At 35.4% G+C, this 22917-nt stretch overlaps 3 protein-coding genes across 6 annotated transcripts in view; 1 reads left to right on the forward strand and 2 right to left on the reverse strand.

Annotated features, from left to right (window-relative positions):
• cdm (importin-13-like protein cdm) overlaps nt 1-21779 on the forward strand; it is a 79719-nt gene extending 57940 nt beyond the window's left edge. For 2 of the 3 annotated variants that reach the window (XR_011702956.1, XR_011702957.1), the window contains 3 exons: nt 12874-12942; nt 16645-16699; nt 20310-21778. Coding sequence is in view for 1 of the 3 variants with exons in the window: in XM_071597374.1 (XP_071453475.1) it covers nt 16645-16699; nt 20310-20336 (82 nt within the window). In the remaining 2 variants the exon portion in view is untranslated. Of the gene's footprint in view, nt 1-12873; nt 12943-16644; nt 16700-20309 lie in introns of all 3 variants that reach the window. The other variant, XM_071597374.1, reaches the window with a different exon arrangement.
• Mkp3 (Mitogen-activated protein kinase phosphatase 3) lies at nt 74-11356 on the reverse strand. Its single transcript, XM_071597376.1, has 5 exons — nt 10671-11356; nt 7674-7864; nt 5511-5657; nt 4478-4613; nt 74-2611 (listed from the first exon to the last, which is right to left on the reverse strand). Exons 1-5 carry the CDS (start codon nt 11071-11073, stop codon nt 2133-2135), a joined length of 1356 nt encoding a protein of 451 aa, XP_071453477.1. The 5' UTR covers nt 11074-11356; the 3' UTR covers nt 74-2132.
• Nucleotides 18889-22917, reverse strand: part of LOC139698497 (sodium channel protein Nach-like) — a 12920-nt gene continuing 8891 nt past the window's right edge. For both annotated transcript variants that reach the window (XM_071597378.1, XM_071597377.1), the window contains one exon: nt 18889-20422. In XM_071597378.1, the coding sequence (XP_071453479.1) occupies nt 20157-20422 (266 nt within the window). In that variant the 3' untranslated portion in view covers nt 18889-20156. The remainder of the gene's footprint in view (nt 20423-22917) is intronic.

Here is a 22917-nt window from a genome sequence, read left to right on the forward strand (position 1 = left end):
TACATATGTGGAACTACTAAAGAAGAAACCAGAGTGTCAAAGGATTCGGAAAACAGAAAAAAAGGAATGGTTGATTAACATTAATCTGAATATGCAAGACAGAAATACTATAGAACTAAGAGATGAGGATGAAAAATGAGTGAGTTGATCACAACCACTGTAATACAATAGAAAGAGGGAAAGTGTGCATCGATTCACCATGAGATCAAGAAAAATGTGAGTGAAGAAAACAAAGTGCACATGATATGTTTGATACATGTCCTCCCATGACTTTCTCTATCATTTACCAGAAGTAGACTATCCTCTTGAGGTGCATTCAAAAGTATGATGATCATTCATTAACTTTTAATAAATACATGACCAATTGCAATTAAAAGTCATGAGCTTCCTTCCAGAAAACCCTGAAATCAAGATCCAGCCTCTTTAAATGAGCTGAACATATCACCTTAAATAAATGTTTTGCTACACCTTATAACAGCAAATGTCTGGGGTCCACTTGTGGTGCAATATGCTTTAAAATTGGCAGATAAATAAAAATAGAAATACTTATCTATTAGTTCAAAAATGATATATAATTACAATAAATGCAGTGCCATTTTTAAGTTTCAAAACCAGGTTTTATCCCAGCTGAATTAGGAGACCAGTGTAGGATTCAATGAATACGTAATTTAACAAACAATTGCCCTATCTTAAAAAACAGGTAACTATGGGAGATCCCACCTTTATTCATAGAGGTAGATGCAACATTGTTATTCCAAATACTATCCTGCATATAACTTGCAAATTTTAAATCAATAAACTTTCACTTTACCTGAGGCATCACTGGATGTTTATCTTTCATAACGAATCAGTTAGCAGATATTATATAATTCATAGGCTCACAACTTGCCTGAACAAATCTTCAATTTCTAACTTCCTCATTACCCAGTGGTCCAGGAGTAATGTTTGTTGAAAACATGAAAACTATTATCTGCAATAATTAAATATAGATACCCTCCATATTTGACCTGTCTGTGCCTCACTCATACCCAGCAGATGTTTGGGGACTTCCTGAGTGAGTTGTGCATGTAATGTGAGAGTGAAGTGCAAATCAACAGTGCCTTCATCAAATAGGCCAAAGAAAAATTAACTGTTATACAAAATTAAAAAGGTGCACCTGTAATGAAAATAAGGTTACTGTATGCCTAAAAAACAAATTAAAGTCGTAACTCTGGCTGACTGCTACTGGGTGTAATGAGTGAGTACCAAAATTGTCACATGGAATAAAAACACTGGAAAGATTATGGCTTCAAAAGACTATCAAGACAAACATTTTGTCTGCCTCTCACTGTCCTTGAAACCAATTATCATTCTTTTCACTTTTCTTCATCGAATACATACATTATATTCTATCTGGAACTAATTAACTTAATCATAATAACAGATGGAAGGCAATATTTGGTAATTAGCTATGCTTACTTAAAGTCACAGCAACACTATATTGCTCTGAGAATATTTGGATTAAAATTGCAATCATTAATTAAAGTAAATATATATGTATTTATCTATATATAATGACAGAATAAGGCAGTTCACTTGCTCATTAAAATTATAAAAATTAGAAGGACAAAATGGACTAAACATTTAAATTTTACCGAGAAGAGGCTCGAAAAACCTTTGTCAAGTTAAAAATCTGCAATAGTCACATCAAAAACAGAATCTTATTATACCCCACAGGTTAAAACTCTCACCACAAAACTTGATCTATGCCTGCTGAGCACATAGCATGACTATGGCACACTTTGCATCAAGTTAAATGAGAGAAAATAATCAAGAGCTGCATGAGGCACAACCATTGGAGAGATGCACAGGGACATTCCTGCAGTATGCCATTCCCTCTGGACTCACCCCTTTCCTCTCTGGCAACTACTCTTCCTAATGGATGGAAAGTATTCCTACATGCATACAACCAAGGGCAGTGAGAACAGATTGGTAACATGAACAAGAGTCTCTTCTACTAGCTACTTATGTAGGGTAAAGAGGATTTACCCCACAGGTAGACTTCAGCACCTCAAATGGACTTAACAGAGAATAATCCTAGCTCCACAGCCCACTAGGCACAACAGCAACAACCCCCCTCCGCCATGCTGAGCCTACTCCCCAACGGAAGTGGCCCAGCGATCAAACTCAATGCCACTGTCGGGACTAGTCCCTGTTGGTGGCCTTGGGTCCAGCAAGAGATTGGTGGGTGTGGGTGCTGGTGCAGGGGGGGGCGGGGCACCCTCGATCTCACCGGAGCCCGGGGGACTGCCACGGCCTGAGTCAAGGGAGGAGGATGAAGAGGGGGGCACAAGGGGTGGGGACGAGGTGGAGGGGGGGAGGGCGTCCCCAGCACCAGGGTCAGAGTGTGCCAAAACTGCATCCCCGAGCACCTCTCGCTCAAACGCCAGCAGCTGCTGCATGAAGTGAAAGTTGGGGGCGACGTCAGCCTTCCGAGAGCGCACTAAGTTGAAGGCATCATCAAGACGAAGGGACAGCTTGTGCATCAAGTATGCCAGGGTGACAGTAACAGAGCGCGAGACGCCAGCGACGCAGTGAACCAGCACTCCGTGTCCTCTGGATCGCGCTTCGTCTGCAAGGTATGAAGCAATTGCACACGTTTCAAATGCTGCCAAACTAAGAGTAACTAGACATAGAACATCGGCTGAATAAAATATCAAAAAACATATTGCAACTTAAAAAAAAAGCTTCAGAAGAAAGCAGAATGTTTCCCAAAAAATATCACAGAGAAATGATATTACTAAAAAAATTTACAAGGGAACTCTCAAAGGAGTACTCATTTTTGTTTAATTTTCTTCCAATACCTATGACATAGACTTTAAGATTTGCCAACTCTTTATAATAATTTTCAAGCTTATTAAGTCGCATAAATTTCCTGCAAAGAACATGACACTCAGAATTGTGGGTAAGGTTCATTGTGATGATTTTCTAATATTCCATAAGTTGTAAATGTTCAGCTGAATATGCCTTGCTATATTCAATTTTCCACCTCTTCATGAAATACCATCACTCTTTAGGCATCAGATTGTTGGTGCACCATTTAACAACTATTTGCAGAAGTGGTTACTTTCACCAGTTATCTGGAATTGCAAAAAGTTTCTTGGGAGTGTCCAATGAGAAATCTACATTTTGATTCAGAGCAATTCTCCTGTTCCTTATTGGAAGTGTCTTGCATTATGAGACCGAGGGTTGCAGTTGAGATGATGATCTTGCCTGTTGTTGCAATATTTCTGTTAATATCATAGCTAACCTATCTTTGAAAATATCTCATATTGGCTCAAAATGTTCATGGCTATATGTTACAATAAACCCATTTCCATGATTCAACTAGTTCAGAATCTACACAATTTTAATCACCATGGATAGTTTCCGTTACAATAGTAGCTCAAACTATCTCAACGTTAGCTTTGAAATAGTCTCTCCAGCCATTTGATGCCAGGTGTTTCTAGTCTAGTTGCTTCAGGGTGTACTACCTTTTCCCTGAATAATGATTCTGTCCATGCTACAGTTTGAGTCTCCAAAGAATTGAAACATAGTCCTTAACACAGGGTTGCAGCAGCATAGCTTTCTAATTTGCATGCCAATCATCATTCAAATAAGCAAATTATGCTGCCACATACTTTCTTATTCTGTAAGTACTTCCGAATATTTTTTGCATGATCTTTTTAAACCATTGGGGTACACCATAAGAATTTTTGGTATTTTAATTTCGGAATTTGATTTGTGCTCTAGGCTGATGTGAGTAAACTTTCATTGAAACGTTTGTACCCTTTCGTTATCTTTGATTTTCTCTTTCGTGCACTAGTGAAATTAATTAGTGCTGGGTGCACTTTCACGTGCACTCATGGAACTTGAGGATCTAGTGACAGGAGAACACAGCAAAGACTGTCTTATAAGCTGCACTAGACTTTTTTGCTTTCACTACCTTCAATGGAGTACATATGTATACACTCAATTTACATTTACCCACAATTTAAATTGTACTTCTACACCTCCCTCAAAAATTTCAAGGCATCGCAATAGATGTCATTTGCAAAGCTACACCAGTAAGATGAAAGGGTGGCTGATGTTTCTCATTCTCATGCCTTGCATAAGCAGCCATAAAGTCTGCCTTATATTAATACCTAAAGACATCAATGATGATGATGTGCCTAGTCCATATGCTAACCTGATTCTGGTAAAATTAATGACAGCAATCAAATGAGTGAATAGATATTGTGACTGTAAAATATCCTACTCTCAACAATTAAACAACCCTTGTATCAACATTAAACTGCAAATAAATGTCAACCTAAGCTTTCAACAATAACAAGATAATTAAATGACTGCAGTGGAACAGTGCAGATTGCCACACAATCCAGTTCCACACAATCCAGCATTCCAGTGCAGATTGATTCACAATCAGTAGACAATATCGAGTTACACACAAACTTCTTACCAATGAACTGGATGGCATTGGGGAAAAAACGAGCCAAATTCTGGCTCCAGTGGTCTGTGATTGGAATCTGCATATACTTGATAGCTCCGCTATCTTCAAAAACATTCGGCAAGTTCGGTGTCACATTCAAAATATACTGAAAGAGAAAATTTTATAAGAGATTAAAATAGGGTCTTTTGAATGTTTTTTGAAGATAATATAACTGGGCTGAGTTCAATCAACACAAAACTCCCAAAAATCATTATCATTACAAATGTGATAAACAATGAAAGAGTTCAAACCTTCCTTAGAATTTTGCACAATAAAACCTTACACATTCCATTTCATGGCAATGATCTCAAACTGCGATGAAGAGTGAAATCAAAATATTGGCTATTAATGCAATAACTTGCACAAAAAAACAATATGGATCTCAAAGTAGGAAAAATTGCCATGGCTTAATGAAAAGTTTATTTGTCTGGGGAAAACCTACAGGAATACATTGAAATTTGAAATGCTCAACATATTTGGATTATTGGGTCATGTGTGTTTTCTCATTGATCAACTGGCGATGAATTATTTGATTGGCATGAGCTGGCAATGTCATACCATGGCAATATATGCATTATGACCCATACTGAATTAGTAAATATATTGATTAATTTTTTCTAAGTGTCACCAAATCACTCTTGGGCAGTCTGCATTTAAAGGAAACCTTTATGTCTGTTATTTTAACTATTTTAACAGTTGCATAAACATCATAAAAGATTCATTCATTAATATAAGAGTACATTACTTGTTTCATTCTCTATATATAAACTCTGATGAATGTCCAATATGTACTGTGAATATGCAAATGTGATCATAGCAGTCCACATAGCCACACACCAACATTATATTTGACTTATCAATGTTATTGCAATAAAAAACAGAAAGTTGCAGGATTTTGGATTAATTCGGGCCGACATATTAGCTTTGTTATGCACACATGATGGGGTTATTTGAACAGACAGCTCCTTCAACCGTTTATTTAGCGAGTGATGAGATGGCGAACCTGTATTCGATGCCTGCTTAATGCTTCCCCATCTTCTGAGTTTGCGGCATTCCCCAGAAAAAGGTGCGGTAAAATTTCAACTGGGAAATCCCCAGCTCCATCAGTTGAAGATGCACTGCTGCAGCAATCTTCATCAGAGCACTGATGCTGCAAAAGTTCAAAGGTCATTACAGTTGTATTTCAATGCATATATAAAAACTCTTATTCGAAATCAGCTATCTACATAGTTTACACAAGTAATTGACAGAGATCAATTAGGTGAAAAAGAATATCCATTTTTTATAAACACATTAATCCATGAACCACTATAATTATACTTGTTTACATGATATACTTGTTACGTATAACTCTTTTTAAATCACATTTAAACTAATATATTATTCCAAACTTCTCATGGTTTAAGGAATACCTAAGTTTGCATTACGTTGTGACCTCATATTTCAATCGCAACTCATACAAGCTCATAATATGAAATTAAATTTGAATGATGCTTCGTTAAAGTGAGCATGGTTGAAGTAACAATATTCTGAGCAAGTGTATTTCAGAATTGTCATAATCATCAATTCTAGGATATCAGTGATAATGGTTTCAGAATGGTTCATTTACCTTTTGGTGCCTTCATTTCAAGAGAAATAACGTAAAATCTCATAAAATTACGAGATAAATATAAATTACTAAGTGGGAAATTTTGATATAGGTACGCCATTAATTGCTTCCATTTAACACGCTTTCAACCTTTTATTACCGGTGCAATACTGCATGTATGACATCACCCACCTTCGCTCTTCATTGAATCTTCCTCTTTTGGTATTCCTTCTCATACTTTCTTCACACAATCACCACATCTCAAATTAAGGGCTACGAGTTGAACCCACTGCATGATTAGCATTTTTCAGATGCTTCCATTTTAATTAATTTTTTGCAGGTTTTATAAAACTATTCAAAAGATCTTCATTATTCACTGCTTGTACCACAACTCTTTTTTTATCATTTCCACTGCATAAAATTCTATTTGATACAGCAATTGGTGAGGTTAAATCAGTGGCAGTGCACTTCACCTGCCTTAAAAAGCATCTAGAAAACATGTTCCAAACCATTGTCCGCTGATATCTTAATATCTACTCCATTGTATCTCTTTATGAAATTGTTAATTTAACACACACTTCTGATTCACTGATTTTCCCTTTTTACAGAAAAAATAAGTGGAACGAGTCCTTCAACATCAACATGAGAGAAAATCTAGCTTTTATGATGTCTTATTATCTGAAGACTACAGCAATAAAAAGGAAGAACTAACCACTCGACTTCCACTTCTCTCGAGGAATTATCTTTCATTCCATGTTATCATTTGGAATAGTGAGCGGCAGGTGAGTTGTTAATCTGTTCAATTCAAAACTTAAGAATTTCAAAGACATTAAATTCAAAAAAAACAAACTTCACACAATTAACAGATGGACCAACCTCTCAATATTTAAAATAGTAAATCATGCTTACGGAACACAAACTCAAAATGAGATGCAACGCACGAATGTTTATCATTATATCCATTATACATATAAAGGTATCATTGCATTAACTGCTTCTGTCGCTCATATGCACGTGATAATAAATGCACCCTTAACAAAGGAGAAAAAGAAAATTGAGTAAAATACTAAGTTATGAGAGTTCCATTTCTGAAAATCACCAATAAAGTCAAATGAATCATTTTTAAAAGGGTAATAAATCGCTGTGGGATGTGGAAACCATCATGGACAAAGCAGAGGAGTCGAGGATGACATTGGTTGTATTGGGGTCATACAATAGTAGATCTCAGTCCTCGGGATGACAATGCAGTATTAGCATGGTATAAAAACTTCTTTGCAATGCCAATAAAATGCATAATTTCCAATCAACTCTTCACCGTTTGCTCACGATAGCCTAGGTCTCATCATACACATCTCTGCTCATTGAAAACTGAGTTTAACTGCATGTGATTTCACAACTAAATTCATCTTCTAAGTCGGTCAAACCACACTGAATACCTTTCATGCAGTCACATCCACAAATCCTACCCATTGTGCGGCACATCAGAGAGCACCTTTTGTTTTTTGTCATTGAACCTGCTACACCTCTGTCTTAAAGGTTTTTTCATTATTCTACAACTACTACCTTTTACCAACACACCTGTGATGAAGGAATTACACTCCCTGCAGGGGCCGAAGTTGCTTGGGTCCACCGCAAACGAGGAGGCTCGCTAGTATTCACTGTGCTGCTGCCTGCTATGCGTAATGAGCGAAGACCAACTAAAGGTACAGCATCTAAGGTGTCTATTTCACACCATTCTGGATATAGGTTCCGAAAGGAAGAAAATCCACCTAAGGAACAACAAAAAAAAACTGTGATTAGCACATAATTATGGCCCAGGATCCCTATATTGACAGCACTTCATAAGAGCCTTGAATCCATCACATCTACTTCTGTGAAATGACATATCCATTACAGATATTAAAAGTCCTTAAAAATTAAAAAAAAAAGTAGGTTCTACACCTTCTACTCCCCAGGGTATGGGACTAGCCGTCTTGTTTCCTCAATACTTGATAGGCAATATGCAGAGAGAAGAAATGTAGTTTATAAGCATTACGTGGTGCTGTTTATCTGTCAAAAATCTTTCATGGTGAATTATATTAATGGTTTTTTTGCCTCACACATAAAATCCCATGCTCCTAATGTCCAACAAGGAGTGTACTAGATGGTGGTTGTGATGTTAGACTAGTGAAAATTATTGGATAGAATAAAAATTTACAGGAGAATTCCTGGAAATGTCTACATTACAGCCTATGATTCACTTCTCCGAAATATACAAACATTATACTGAGCTTACTGAAGTAATTTAATATTTCTGGGCTCATAAAGGCAAAATGTGAATGCTTCAGCATGCATTAAAGAACAAAAACTTGAGGAATTAAGGTTTGGTGGGATGAAGGTTAGGTAGACAGAGGGTTGTGGACCTCTTTAGACAAACTTATTGACTATTCACTTATATAAACGATTGGACTCGATTGCAATTTAATAAGAGAGAGAGAGCAGGAATTCTCTGATGCAAAAAATTTATAGAGGGAAAGGGACCACTGGACCCTATTTCAGTTCTAGCTTGCCAGTACGATTCATTCATTACCCCCTGGAGTACATCATTGGACTACTGTGATAATAGACTGTATCAGTATGTTTCACAGCATACTTGATATTTTTATGGATATCACAGAAGGTTAATCCTTACTCTATCAAGAATTCGGAGAACAATATCATGATTTAAAAGGTCTGCAAAAAAACTGATGTGTTCACAGCATACTCATTAATGCCTGCCTGGTAATGTCCGTCACATTGTCAGGTAAGAGTAAATACTCTTATTATTTCATAATTTTGTTCATAATTAGCATTTAAAATTATTGTACGTCGTAACTTTAAATATGATTATATTGAATTATAGTTAAAAGGGGGAAGTTACAATCTCAAGGGCAACAGAAGAATATCAGGTCCACACACTTCAAGAAAAAGTTGTCACAAAAACTTTGCAGTCAGACAGCTGCTTTTCATTAGGAAGCGTTAAAACTTAAGGCAGGACTTATAAAGTGTCCAGAATGGCAATTAGAATTCAGGACACTCAGATTTAAGTGTTAACTCACTTGATGACTTAAAAAAAAATTCCTAACTTCAAAGTATTCCAGAAGAAATGCCATATTTCCGTTATGGGACTCAATGCATTTGAAATTGTTTTGATGTGATTTCATCATTTTCCCTGAGAACTGCATTAAATCTTGTAAGCAAGAAAAAACGAAAGCACCCCTTGAATGTAAGAATATTTTGTTTCGGATTATATATTCATGGAATGTAAATAGGAGAGAATTTGGATGGGATCGATGAATAAAGAAGCATTTAAATACACACATGGGCGGGGGCAGTTCCTTGCGTGGCTATTAGCAATTGAATGCAGCTGATTTGAATCCAGATAAGGAATTGAGAGCCGTTTTGTTACATTCTTTTAAATTCAGACTAAAAAACCCAACAAATCAAACAAATTCTTCTGTCGACCGAATTTTACATTAATCCACTAAAATCTAATGAGCAAAATCGCCGAAATTTCTTCTCAATTAACGTTAATGAATAAAATGTTCGTAGAACAATAATACATATATATTTTTATGAGCTACATATTTTCTACATAAAAATGTAAATGTCCCCTCCCTATTTCAGTAAAATCGACTGACCCTGAATTTCGGGGTCAATATATATACCTATATTCAGTAGTATTGCCTATTATGATTGCAGGTAGACACCACAAAAAAAGATGTTTCATTTCAAGAAGATACCCCTACATGTAAAAGCCGGAAGCGTGAATCTAACTTGACTTCAAACGTAAACATACAACACTGCCAATGGTAGAGGTAGGCGAATATTATTATTACATCATTCACAAAAATAGCCAGAATACAATTAGGACGAATACATAATATGCAGGCAATAAAATGATCCCATTTTTCAAAATAATGAAATGTGAACGTCAATCTGTCTCGATCTCTCGGCGAGATTGTATGGCTTTAAATACGTGATGTACCAAAACAATGATGACGTAATGCGCAGAACTGACTCTCAAGTCCAATGCCATTCCATTGAGAACCCTGCCCGTATTCGCCCCACCACTATCACAAGCCAATACGGCGGCATTCGCCAATAAGAATGAAGCGCTACTCGAAACCATTCACAAGAAATCGACCTGAATACGACCGTACTAAACACAATTAGTTCGCATAAAACTTTGAACCAAAATATTTTTCCGGTAAGAAAAAAAATGAGCTTCCCTTAAAACCTGAAGAGTAGAATTACATGACTCGCGAGTGAATATGGAATTGAAAGTGGGGAAAATAAAAAATACAAAATCGGGGAATAAACTAAGCACAAATAAAAATAGACAGTGCACTACGAAATCACGTTCGATACATATATGTCAATAGGCGAAATTAAATAATTAAAAACTCTTATAAAAAAATTTGAAACCACTTCGCATCTCAAAAATCTACAATTTATACTAAGATGCGAGCAACAATAGATAAACAACTTCACCTTCGGTCATTAAACCACAATGATAAATTGTAAATAAACACACATAACAAGGAAGAAATATACCTTCAAGGTACACTACTTGGCAGCCATCTTGTTGCAATCTCCTCGACAAAATTTGAAGCGTATCAGGGGTGATGCTTGAGCTTGGTTCCATGTCACTGTATACGACGAACACATTTTCTTTGTACGCAGTCATAATTTTGGACTTCAAATCTCGGCACTTAATAGTAGCCAGAAGGTCAATTTTTCCCGCAGCCAGTCGACGTAGCATGATACTCGGTATACTAAAATTAACGGCATGTCTTATATGGGATTCCACGTACTCATTAGAACTTCGACAGTCTAAAATAACAAGCCCAGCACTGGTTGAGTTTGAACGAAGTTCTTGTAATAACCATTCCGCACTAACGCTTAATTCCTTCCCATCCGTTGACATAATTCGAGCCCGGCTGTCCTCAGAAGGCATTTCAAAAATGATAATGGCCCAATTTTCGGCATTCGTTCATGTTTTCAAAGATCTTCAGTTGATTGAAGAACTATTTAAGCTTCAGCACTTCTAACTTTTAACGACTGTTTGCTGACCATCTTTAAACACTTCATTGTTCACTCTCTCACACAACTTCAATGCAATATGGATATCTAACATCACAAAAACACAAAATGAATCTTCCTGGCAATCACTAACGTGTTCTTCAGGGCTTCGTCATTCACTGATAGTTTACAATTCCACACGAAAATCACAATACAACGAACATATTCATTTCGCTTTTGCTAGGCAACTTTTTTCTATGGAAGAGGGTGCGGTCACGTGCCTCTACTTAACCAATGGCATCCCTTGACGTCATTTCATTGACTACGGACAACGCGTAAAGGATACGAGGGCATTGTAAACATGGGGCTTACGATATATTTTCATGAATGGAATAGAAACTTGTGTCCTTTATTCAAGAGACTCCAAAACCTGCATTTTCTCTAATTTAATTTTTAATAATATCCGGTAGAATTTAAACGTTTCTGAGGGTGATATTTCAAAATAAATGGAATAACTGAAGTATTGATTTGCCCTCTTTGGTCACTCTTTTTACATATAGCAACAACAAAAATCTGCATTCACGAAGCAGCATGGGTCCTGAAAGACAATTCCACGTCCTTTGATGGCTAAATGGTCCATCCAATCTGTAGTTTAACTGAAAATTTAATGAAGCCCTTTTTGAATTTATTCTGATATAAATGGGGCGGGAAATTAAAACATTAATATAAATATGTGATTGCAGTGTCTATTCTGAAGAGAGTTAAATGTAAAAATGAAATATATTCTGCAAAGCACCTGTGGGTTATTTCATCAGACACATATACAAATATTAATGTTATGGATAAGACCAATAAAAACGAAATGACTTGAATTTTAAAATGAGTGACAACTAAGTACAATGATGAAAGCCCATTGAAATACCAACATCAAAACGTATGTGTGTACAAGTTTCATAGAAGATATTCGCCATTTAATACCTTACTAAACAAAAACTCTAGCATTATGTTTCTTGATGTTACTTGGCAACAGTGACAACGCCAATACGCAGACATGCCGAAGAACAAAATTAAGTGTTAGTTGTTTTTACACAATTATTCATTCAAAATTAAGGTGCAATTAAAAATGGCCAGTCTAAAATATTTTGAATCATTTTATAATCGATTAACAGGGCCATTGATATGCAGTAAGTTAGCAATGTCTATTCCTAGAGTCCCGAATTATATGTAAATAATTTTATTCAGGTTATAGCGAAATGACCTGCGAATTATTTTCAGTGCTATCTCTGCTGGCTTTGCCAATAATTTTCCTCATACCGTCAAACGAAATATTGACTTCAATAGCCAAGATTGATGTATTACAACAGCTAAATTTCCCAGTTCAATGGTCCTTGCTTACCGTGGAATTCCTTATATGCTTCTTAGCTTTATTCCTATGTTGGAGTATAGTAGAGGTAACTATGCTATGGTTGCACAACACAGCATTTTTAGAATGATAGTTTTACCAATTTTTGCCTTACTACATTATAAAAATTATGCCTACACTAAGGTACATAGACAGAGAAGCAACAAGTTTTTTGAAAATCTTATGACCCTAGCCAATGAAGTAGATTTTACAAATTGTGAACACATCCGAGATGATCTTCTCCTTAGGAAATCGGTTAGTGTCTTCAATTGTCATATTTAAATGTTGATCGGTCTTTTCTGGAATAATTTCATAATACTTGTGTGCTTTCAGATAAAACTTGTGGAGCAGACCGTGGAAGATTATGCAATGTTACTTCTAATGATAAATAAGCATTCTCCGGTAAGTGAACTTGTTACAGTTGACAATAACTTTTAAATATGAGTATCCGTGTATACTTATGAAAGCATCATCTAACTACACCACTGGGAGGCGTTACATGAAGTTGCCCAGTCGAATAAGAATGAATTACAGTAATGATGTTGGGAACCAGGAATTTAGTAACCGAATTCAGAATTAGTCAATCATATCCAGTTCTATGTTACCTTCCAATGATTAAAGAAGTGATATCGTAGCGTATATTCTACTAGTATTTCCAGTATTATAGCAACAATCACGCCTATGAGCTACGCAAAAAACTGGCTATGTCACTGACAAGATCGGTCCCTGAATAATTTGAAAGCGCCGAATAAGTAATATCGTGTGTGGGCATTGATCCAACATGTATAGCTTATTCTAAAATGTTCCTATATTTGAAATCCCATTGAAATATCATTTCTATTTTATTTCATATTCATCGTCCATAAGCAGTTTGCTTTGGTATATTGAACTGCTTGTGGCGAAGATTACAAATAAGTCAATGGACATTTTAAGTTAGGAGTACATGCCTATAACTGTGAATATGAGGGAGTAGACCTACGAAAGCATCATGGAAATAATAATAAAACTGTTTAAGTGGTAGAAACTTGAATAATCCTGCAAGTTGGTGGCATTTCTTAACAGAAATCCGAAATAAAAAGTGAAGGACAATACAGATGGGAAAATGGACTGAAAGATGAGAAAGACCATTTCTGCATTAATAATACATTAGTTGTGACGACTACCATTTCCTGAAAACCACTGCGAAAAAGAGCATGAGTGCTGTAAGGATTCGAGAAATATTTAGAATTAATGACATCAGTGATTCATGAACCCAGTCACAGTCTGCTGAACCTATATGGGTGTACATTAACTACAATTTAGTGATAATATGTCATTTTCAATGTATTTAAAAAAAATTAGGAATGAAAGCAATTAGAATAACTGAGAAAACTCAACTGATGCTGGATTTCTTAAGGGCTTGGAAGAGAATTTGGAGGTAAATTGATATTTTCTTGAAAATGTAATCGTAGAAGATGCAAAACAAGCTGTCAATTGAAAGAAAGCCTCCGAAAGAATTAATGTAAATAAGTGAAGAGGAAAGTGGGCAACAGAATGTAAGAACTGAATATAGTTGTCCCACAAAAAGATGACAATTGAAATAAGTCAGAGAATTTATACAAGTGAAGTATTATTACCGAAAAAAAACCAGTAGAAAGAAATTCAAAGTTACCCTCAGGGTATGATAAACCACTTCGAGAACACTGTGTAAGATGTAGCACAATTTGGGTTGAATATAAAGAGATGGAAGAATATAGAACTAATTAGAAAATATCTCCGTGAAGATATAATGAAGAAGAAAAATACATTGTTGAAGAGGATGCTTAACTTGGTTAAATGAAATCAGGGGGGGCAGTGAAGGATCTGAACATCAATAAGGCTTCAGTACATGAAACTATTGATAATTAATCCACTCTGCTTCAAAAAAGAATAAATTCCATCCATTAAAGTGAGGTTTACAAACTGGAGAGCGCAGATTGTAATTTGACAGAAGTGAACTAAGTTTGAAACAATAATCAAAGAATACATAAGAAATAAGAGCAAACATTACTCTTCACCAAACATATCCCGTAAGAGCAGCATAATGATTTCAAACTGCAAATCTTGCATATGGAAAAAAATTGGACATATTACAGTGCATAGATTCTTGGTAAATGAAAATTTGTCTCTCTCCTGTTCTCTCTTTCTTCATTTTCCAAATATTTCAACCCCTTCTTATGCCCCCAGCCTTTAAACACCTGCCTTGTGTCCCTGTGTCTGAAGAGTTTGTCAGTTGTTCTCACCTCCATTCCTCCACCTAAGAGATAGCCCTCACAGTGAGAACCCATGTGGTACCCCTGATGTGGTCCTGATGTTAGACTACCCCTGCAAATTTTACCCAAAAAATAAAATGATTATAACCGTGTCACATGCTTATTAATTAATACTTCTCGAATCTTCCCCTGGGCCAAGTTCTTCATCTCTGCTGGCATTTCAGTTAATAGTTTGTCCATCAATTTCAGAGCTTCCTATATCTCACCTCGCCAAATTTGCTCACCATAAGTGTAGATTGTGCATAACCTCAGAGTGTGGTATGATTTAAATATTTTCCATCCTATGAACATGTGGTCGAAAGTTCATTTTTATGGAGCTATGGCAATGCGAACATTCTATTGAGCAAATCCTGCAGTGATAGAAAATGCTCAAATTAGTGGGATATATTCGTGGAATTCAGGTGGCCTTTTATTTAGAAATTTATGAAGTTTGTCTTTGTACATGCCTAGGATTGTTCTGTTTAATGATAACGTTTCAAACGTCGTCGATACAAAAAAGTCCCACATTAAGCTATTTGATTTTCTGCCTAATAGTATTAAAATTTATTGTATATTTCTATTTGTGGTAAATATAGGGCTTATTTTATGGTAACCTACCAAAATCAGAGTTGCAAAGGAATTTCTTGAGTAGTAGCACATTGAATCTAATTTTGATGGTGAAGGTTTCTCCCCAAAATAACATTATTCACCCAAAGACAGAAACCCATGGTTGTTTGCTTCACATTTCTGCCAACCTTATTTTGCTTATTAGTCAACTCATTTCATTGGAGTGGGCTCTTTTTTGTAGCAATGGTGTAATAAAAATCATGTGTTGCAATAATGGTTGAGAGTATTCCATTGAATCAACTACAGGGGAAGCTTTTTTAAAGCTGCAAAAAGCAGTAAACTGTGCTCAGATGTCAATTTTTGCAAGCCTTAAAAATTTGCAAGTTAATATAAAGGTATGATGCATGCATATGGGCTTACCATTTATAATGCTACTGTTGATGTTACTTAGTTCCAGCAATTTTCTCCAATCCACAGAGTTTATTCACAGGATGATGATGCACAGGATTTTATTCTAAGTTTTCAAACATTGCATTTTACCTGTGCTCAAATGCCTTACAAATGTGTGATTTAACTAGATGGGGATGAGCCAGAGAACTTTGTTGTGGTGGTCCAGTGTAGTCCTCATGAAAGTATGCAAAGATTATCGATGTGTCTCAATGTTTCGCAATTAGCAATGCAAGAGGACATTGCATAAATAAGGCATGTGTATTCATTCGATTAGCGACAAGTGCAATGCCTTGAACATTCTGCCTGGCATTGAGAATTTATTGGATGGATGAATAGCAGTAATAATTTCCATAGTTACATCCTACTTTGTGATTCCTTCAGATATCATTCAATTAGAACATTGCGGATGTGTCTATACTTAGTGTAGATTCTGTCAGCCAAGTAACCAGAAGATGATGACCCCTAAGCAATGAAAAACAAGTGAAGGTAAGGTAATGAGGGACATTGTAAACAGATGTTTCCATTTGGCTACATCTGGATGGAAAGAGTTGAAGAATGCAAGTTAAATTTTTAAAAAAGGTGAATCTCCCCACCCATTTAAGCTTACTTTTGTATAATGGACATAGCCATCGTTTGAAGACTTATTGAATCATGTAATATATAACTGTGAGTTCCATTTCTCTAATGAATGTGTCGAAAAATATTCACATAATTGTGATTGATGTTGTCCCTGTAAATGAAGAAGTAGATATTTATTTACTGCTTCAATATGTGGTGAAGAATATATTTTCATTTTGAACTTTATTTTTTTCCCCAGAACTCTATCGCTCAGAATTATGCTGACAATCAGGCCTTGGATGAAACCCAGGAAGGTATGACCATATAAAAATCACATAATTGTCAATTGGTTTCAGACCAGCAAGCACATTGGCTGGGTTTTATGTTAACTCAGAGGTGAAATTTGAAAATGTATCTTACTTTTGATATGAAAAGAAAAGTATTATTCTACAGTCTATTAGTTTTTGAGATTGGACGATAGATTCAATGACTGGGTGTTGGTCCAGGATATGTATCGAGGACCTAGTGATAAAGAGCCCCAACAATAAAAGGAATAAAGGGGTGTTAAATGAAATAGTTGTTTGGGATAGAGATGTCCCATGCTGATTGGATGTACCTGAGAATTGATTTACTAAATGGACCACTTTAATTATTAAATCAATTATTTGGATCCAATTAGATTTTATTCAAGTCAGTATCTTTTGGCTTCAATACCATACAGTTACACCTCACTGTCCCCACAGTGTTGATTACATTGCAGCCTGACCAGGCAAATATTATTGCACAAGTGAATGAATATAGTAGCTTTAGACAAAGCCAGGGAAAGGAATGGGGATAGAGATTATATTGTGATGCATGCCACACAATTTCAAAACACTACCTCCTCACATTGTTTCCTGTCTTCCTCAAAATTCTTCCAAGGGCTTCCCTTCTTTCCCTCTCACTACACCTAGCACTTCTTCATCTGTCTTCCTTTCTATTTTGCTGTATTTTGTCCAATCTTCTTGTTGTCGAAGGACCAAAAGAATGTTTGAAACAAAAAATGGCAAAGCCACATGTTCAAAGGAAACATCTAAGATCTCTCATTATATCATGCTGTCATATGTTTGTCCTTCATTCAAAATTTGTGTCATAGAAAAAGCATGCGTGGCTCATTGCATGAATACTCTATTTTAATTTTTCTTTTATGGAAAACATATGCTATAACAGGAATGGCCTTCAGTGAGATTCTAATTTTAGTGAGTGATTTTTTTATCCTTATCTGCCGAAAAAAACTTTTGGGTTTCAGCATTTTTCATTGATTTTGCATAACTATCAATCAATTCCATGGCTATCATATGTTCCAAGGGACAAAATTAGATTAGCAAACAATAATTGAGGTAGGTTATCTCTCAGAACTGGTGAAATTTGAATGGGCATATTAAAAGCCTCAATTTACTGTCACCTGACTTCTTGTTGTATTTTGCACAACTTATCTCCTCTTTCCTTTGCTTATTGCACCAGTAAGCTTCATTATATTGTATTAATTGCTCCAAAGTTTGATACTTCTGACCTGCAAAACTTAATCTTATCCCTAAACATTCCCTCCTTTGTTTTGTCCCTGTTTGGTCATCCTTCCAATCATCGCTGAAGTGCTGACCATACAATTCCTATCTAAGTGGCATGCAGACTTTTTGGAATAATGTCTGGTGGATAGTGAATTGTTTGATGGGTGTACAGTGGTTGGGAAAGTCTGGAAGTACAAGCAATGCTGGTTCAGAGTCTCTTGCTTGTCATAGACAGTTTGTGCCTATCCTCAGCCATTAGGTATGAGGCTGGCGATTGAAACAAATTCGAATAGAGCAGAGTGATGCACATTAAGGGTGCTCTCTGCATGTGAAAATCAACTCAATCACATCTATGCTCAGATACTTCATCACCTATTGCGTGCATTTTGTGTTGCTATTGATTTTGTCAGCTAGTGGGTAGGCATCTCATATATTGCTATAAAGGTGTTCTTCTCAGAGCCCACAGCCCCCTTCTCAAGAGATGACAAGTAAAGGAGAAAGATGTGTTCATTTAATCTAGAAATAAAACTGAGGGTGGCAGACAGTTTTTTGTCATGATTGAATAATATGTTAAAGAATAAAGAAAAAATTAGGCCTTTCACAAACTAAAAATTACAATGGGAAGTTGCAATTTATGTGTCTTCCAAATGATAACTGAAAACAAAGCTGAAGGGTATTGAATGATTTTGTAAAATTTTTAGGCTTAGTACTCTAAATCAATCTCAAAAATGTATGCTTTGTTGATAAAGTAAGAATTAAAAAAAACAACAAAGTTTGTTTTTTCCCTGCACATCTTTTTCATGAAAAAATTGACAGATATTTTATATTGAGAAGAATTTAAGAATAATCAACTCCATCTGGAATTTTTATTTTTTTCAGTTTATTGCACAATCCAGTCATAAATTGGTCTTCGCAGTTTACATACTATACATAGATTATTCATTGAATCACCTTGATGACTGCATTTGAATTACAAGTAGAATACATGACCAGACTTAAAGTTATTGTCTACAGCGCATTGTCACTCTCAGCTCAAATCCATACCACTTCCATGAAACTTTCATATCCAAGCTGGGGTTCCAAATGATCGTCCATTTTCAGTCAGTTGCATGCAAGTGTCAAAGTTGTGACTAAAGAATTGGTTTAATACAGCTGAGAGGAATACATTCAATTTTTATGAACTTACTAGGTACTTGTTGATTAAATTTTAAATGATAACCAATAATTTTAGTTTACTTTTATTGTTAATAGTGAGTCTAAATTTCAATTATTCTTTTACAAAGTCATTGCTACTGTGATACAATTTGCTATAGACATAGTTCATGGAAGAAAAAACATTTACTTCTAAAAGTGGAAGTGATTACATAAATTTTCACAAATGTAAGAAGTGCATATTACCTGCGAGAACACTCAAAGGAAATATGAAGTTGCTATCTTAGTGCTCACTCGTTAGTGTGTTCACTTTTATTAGTGATAATGAATGAGTCTTGGCACAGCTCAAGAAGCAAAGAGATCCCCTTGGTCCTCTTCAATGGGACTTTAAATTGCATGTGTATAAGATGAAAATTGTGCAATACTTTTGATTACTGGGGATAGGTTACATAAAAAAAGATTCTTTCAATATCTGCTCCAAAAATGTTAGTTTTCCTGATTATATGGGCTACATTATTGGATGGAAGTCCACTGTCAGTTGATTCACACTTGAGGCTAGGCATTCATTCATGTATTTTTTCACATAATAATCATGGCAGCATATGCTTCCTTAAAATTAATTACAAACTTTCCAGTTCAATTTTTTTCGTATCTTAAATGGAGAAATAAACGAGCATTGTGATTTTAATGATCGAAAATAGTACCATGAGATTATTTTTAAGATCCTTTATCTCAAAGTCCTATTTCTTTTATCCCTTGAATTATTTAAATAATGAAGTTTTACTGTACCTAGTTTTATATGTTACCAAGAGGAGACAGTACAAGTAATAAATATGTAGATAACTAAATATTTTCCTTCTATGTGCCCTTCAGTTATTGAATGTAAGTCATTTATCAGAGTAGGTACAAGTTGTGCATAGTCTACAATTATAGCTCACCATATATTTCTTAATGAGGTATGCTGCTTGAATACAATCTAAAACATCAAAGGTAAAAAGAGCAGAGAAGCCAGATAGACTGATAATGCCTTTGTATAAGATTTTTACTATGTATTTGCAAAGTTGGCAGAAAATCACCACCAGCTTGGCTTCAATGATCTTTTCATTCTTTTGTCTTTCTCTTTGTGTTGGACCAATAATCTCAAATTTCTAGCAGTAGGTGCTAATTTTGTGAGCTTACGTAATTGTTCAGTTTTCATGCTTTTAGTGGTATTTTTCTTTTTCAGCTTCAATGGAAGAACAACCATGCATAATGCCCGCAGAGTTAAGTAATAAATTATTTCAACACCACTTAGAAGGCTGAATCCCAAGAAGAGTCCAGCAATGCCACCAAAAGAGACTGGAAATAAATTTGAAAATAAGCACTTATGAAGAATAATCATTATAGGGCATACATTTTCGGAAATTACTTTTTTTATCCCTTGTCAGATCATTCCAAGTTAATTCTACATTGCAATCTGTTCTTCCAACTTTCTTTGTACCAGGTGAAATGTGTTAATATATGACAATAATTCCAGAAGCTGGAGGAAAAAGTCTTCAGCCCATAAGAATTACAAGCACTTAATGCTGGACAAATTTATACAGATAACCTAAGCCATTCTTTGTGATTGTGTGAAGTCATTTTATTTTATGCCTATCATCATATCACAGCAAAACCATAATTTAAAGTTGCGTAAAAAAATCGATATTGGCACAACCATGGCTAAGGTAGGCATTTTCATTGCATATTTATTTTCAGTTTTGTCTATCAATACTAAATAGTCATTAACAATAATTACGTTGTCAGTAAAATAAATTATGCTCTGATGGAAGTGACACAGAAAAAACTCAGCACAGTAACAAAAATATTTATTACAAATATGTTTATAAAAACTCAGGAATCATTGATATCATTTTTTACATGGTTTTGTAAGTTTTGGAGCGTAGAAAAGTATTCATTGGTGAATTTCGGACATTAACAATGTCATTATAGACCTTTGCTCAAAGCTAGGTAAGATGGGAGTGGTTTAGCTTACAACTTGCTTTAGACTGCATGTGTGGATTCAACTCCAAATAATGACCCATTTACTCTAGCATTGCCACAATTCTAATAACTGTTCACTTTATTTAGAATAATATATGTTTATGCTGAGGCAAAATCTTGCCAGTATCATGCATTCTATGAACTGCCCCCTGATATTAATCAATTGTGGAATGTAGTTGAAATCAAAAGCTATCACTCTGTAAACAAATTGTTGTGTTATGTTTGTAATGATTTGGTCATCAAAAGTTTGGTTACCTCTTGTATTGAAGTAAAATGTCCATTATAAATAATAAAAAAAAAACCTTGCCAAATTGTGGTATTCAGTGTACATTCATTTTGCAAATAGCATTTGGAAGTCATCCTAGGATGCAAAAGTGTATTGCACTTAGTGTGCAATACACACATATATATATTCCAATCAGTCCCCTCGAATTAATTTTGATACAAAATGTACTACTTGTTTCATATTAACATATTTCCACAAAATTATATGTCACATGGAATAGGTTACTATCATAGAGCTGGTTCCAACTGTACCTGATTTTGCAGAAATGCTTTGACTTGAGAACTATCATTAACTGGGTGCTTGTGTGTTGGCTTATACTCTGACAAGTAGTATAATTGGATTGAATATGAATGATAAATATTATCAATGTGATAATTATTATGATGATGTATTTTTGGTAACTTGTGTCATTTACAACTGTTTGTAAAATAGTGTAAAATAAGTGATAAATATGACCAATACCATAATTAGTTTGCATAGAATTGCTGAACTTGAAATAAAAATCACTAGAGCTGGGAAAATGTACTGTATCATTTCAACTTAACTCTTCTAACCCACCAAAGGAGAAATAGACAACACACAAGAGGAAAGGATAGTAGTTTAGCAATCATACAACATCATAAAGGAAAGGAACAGTGCGTTTCGTGGCATGCATAGCCTTTAGTGGGTGAAACAGCTCCCTAACACCATCTCTTGGCCGAAGAATCAGAGCACTTAGTTGCATAAAGCATCGCAGACCTTAGTGTAAATTATGTTTCCTGGATAGCTCAAGTGGTTGAGAGCATCTGCCCGGCAAGTGAATAGATCCAGAGTTCAAGTCCTGGTCTAGGAAATATTTTTAAACTCGTGATTTGCCTGATTCCGCCTTCCCCACCTCTACTGTGTTCGTCCTTTCTGCGCATTCCTATCCCTTTCCCTTATGTCTATTTCTATGTGAATGAGTATTTGTTCGCCGCTTGGTGGGATTTCGTGTTTGAATAAATATATATATATATGGCTAACACTTAAAAAGGCAATTACATTGTAGATTGTTTGAGCTTTCGACCTTCTCCGAGGCCTTCTTCAAGTAAGACTGAAGATTATCCTTTTAAGTGTAATCGATTTCATTTGTGTTCTATTGTACCATCCATTTATATATATATATATATTATTTATATATATATATATATATATATATATATATATAATATATATAATATATATATATATTATATACATATATATATATATATATATATATATATATATATATATATATATATATATATATCCCCTCCCCGGACTACAACCTTGACGTGGTGGAAAGGCTTCTGTGTTCCAATGACCCCTAGAGCTGTGCTGGCGGGAGTAATAAAAATTGCTCCTGGTAGGGTCACCCATGCCAGATAGGTTGAAGGTTAGGAGCCAGACGAAAGGTAGTCCACGCAGCGTCTGTTCCTCAGTGAGGCGGCTGCAATGGCGTCTGACCCCAGTGGGGCGGCCAGTAAGTGATGGTGTCACGTTAAAAACACTATTGAGGAAGGCA

Source organism: Hetaerina americana, unplaced genomic scaffold, assembly GCF_022747635.1.
Source record: "Hetaerina americana unplaced genomic scaffold, ioHetAmer1.1.p SCAF_87, whole genome shotgun sequence".
In the NCBI taxonomy this organism is placed as follows: Eukaryota; Metazoa; Arthropoda; class Insecta; order Odonata; family Calopterygidae; genus Hetaerina; species Hetaerina americana.

Coding starts and splice junctions, on each gene's coding strand:
- Mkp3 (XM_071597376.1), bottom strand. CDS start 11,073: ATGCCTTCTGAGGACAGCCGGGCTCGAATTATGTCAACGGATGGGAAG. Junction 7,865..10,670: donor CCAAGTAGTGTACCTTGAAG/GTATATTTCTTC, acceptor GTTGTTCCTTAG/GTGGATTTTCTTCCTTTCGG. Junction 5,658..7,673: donor GTGTAATTCCTTCATCACAG/GTGTGTTGGTAA, acceptor GAACTTTTGCAG/CATCAGTGCTCTGATGAAGA.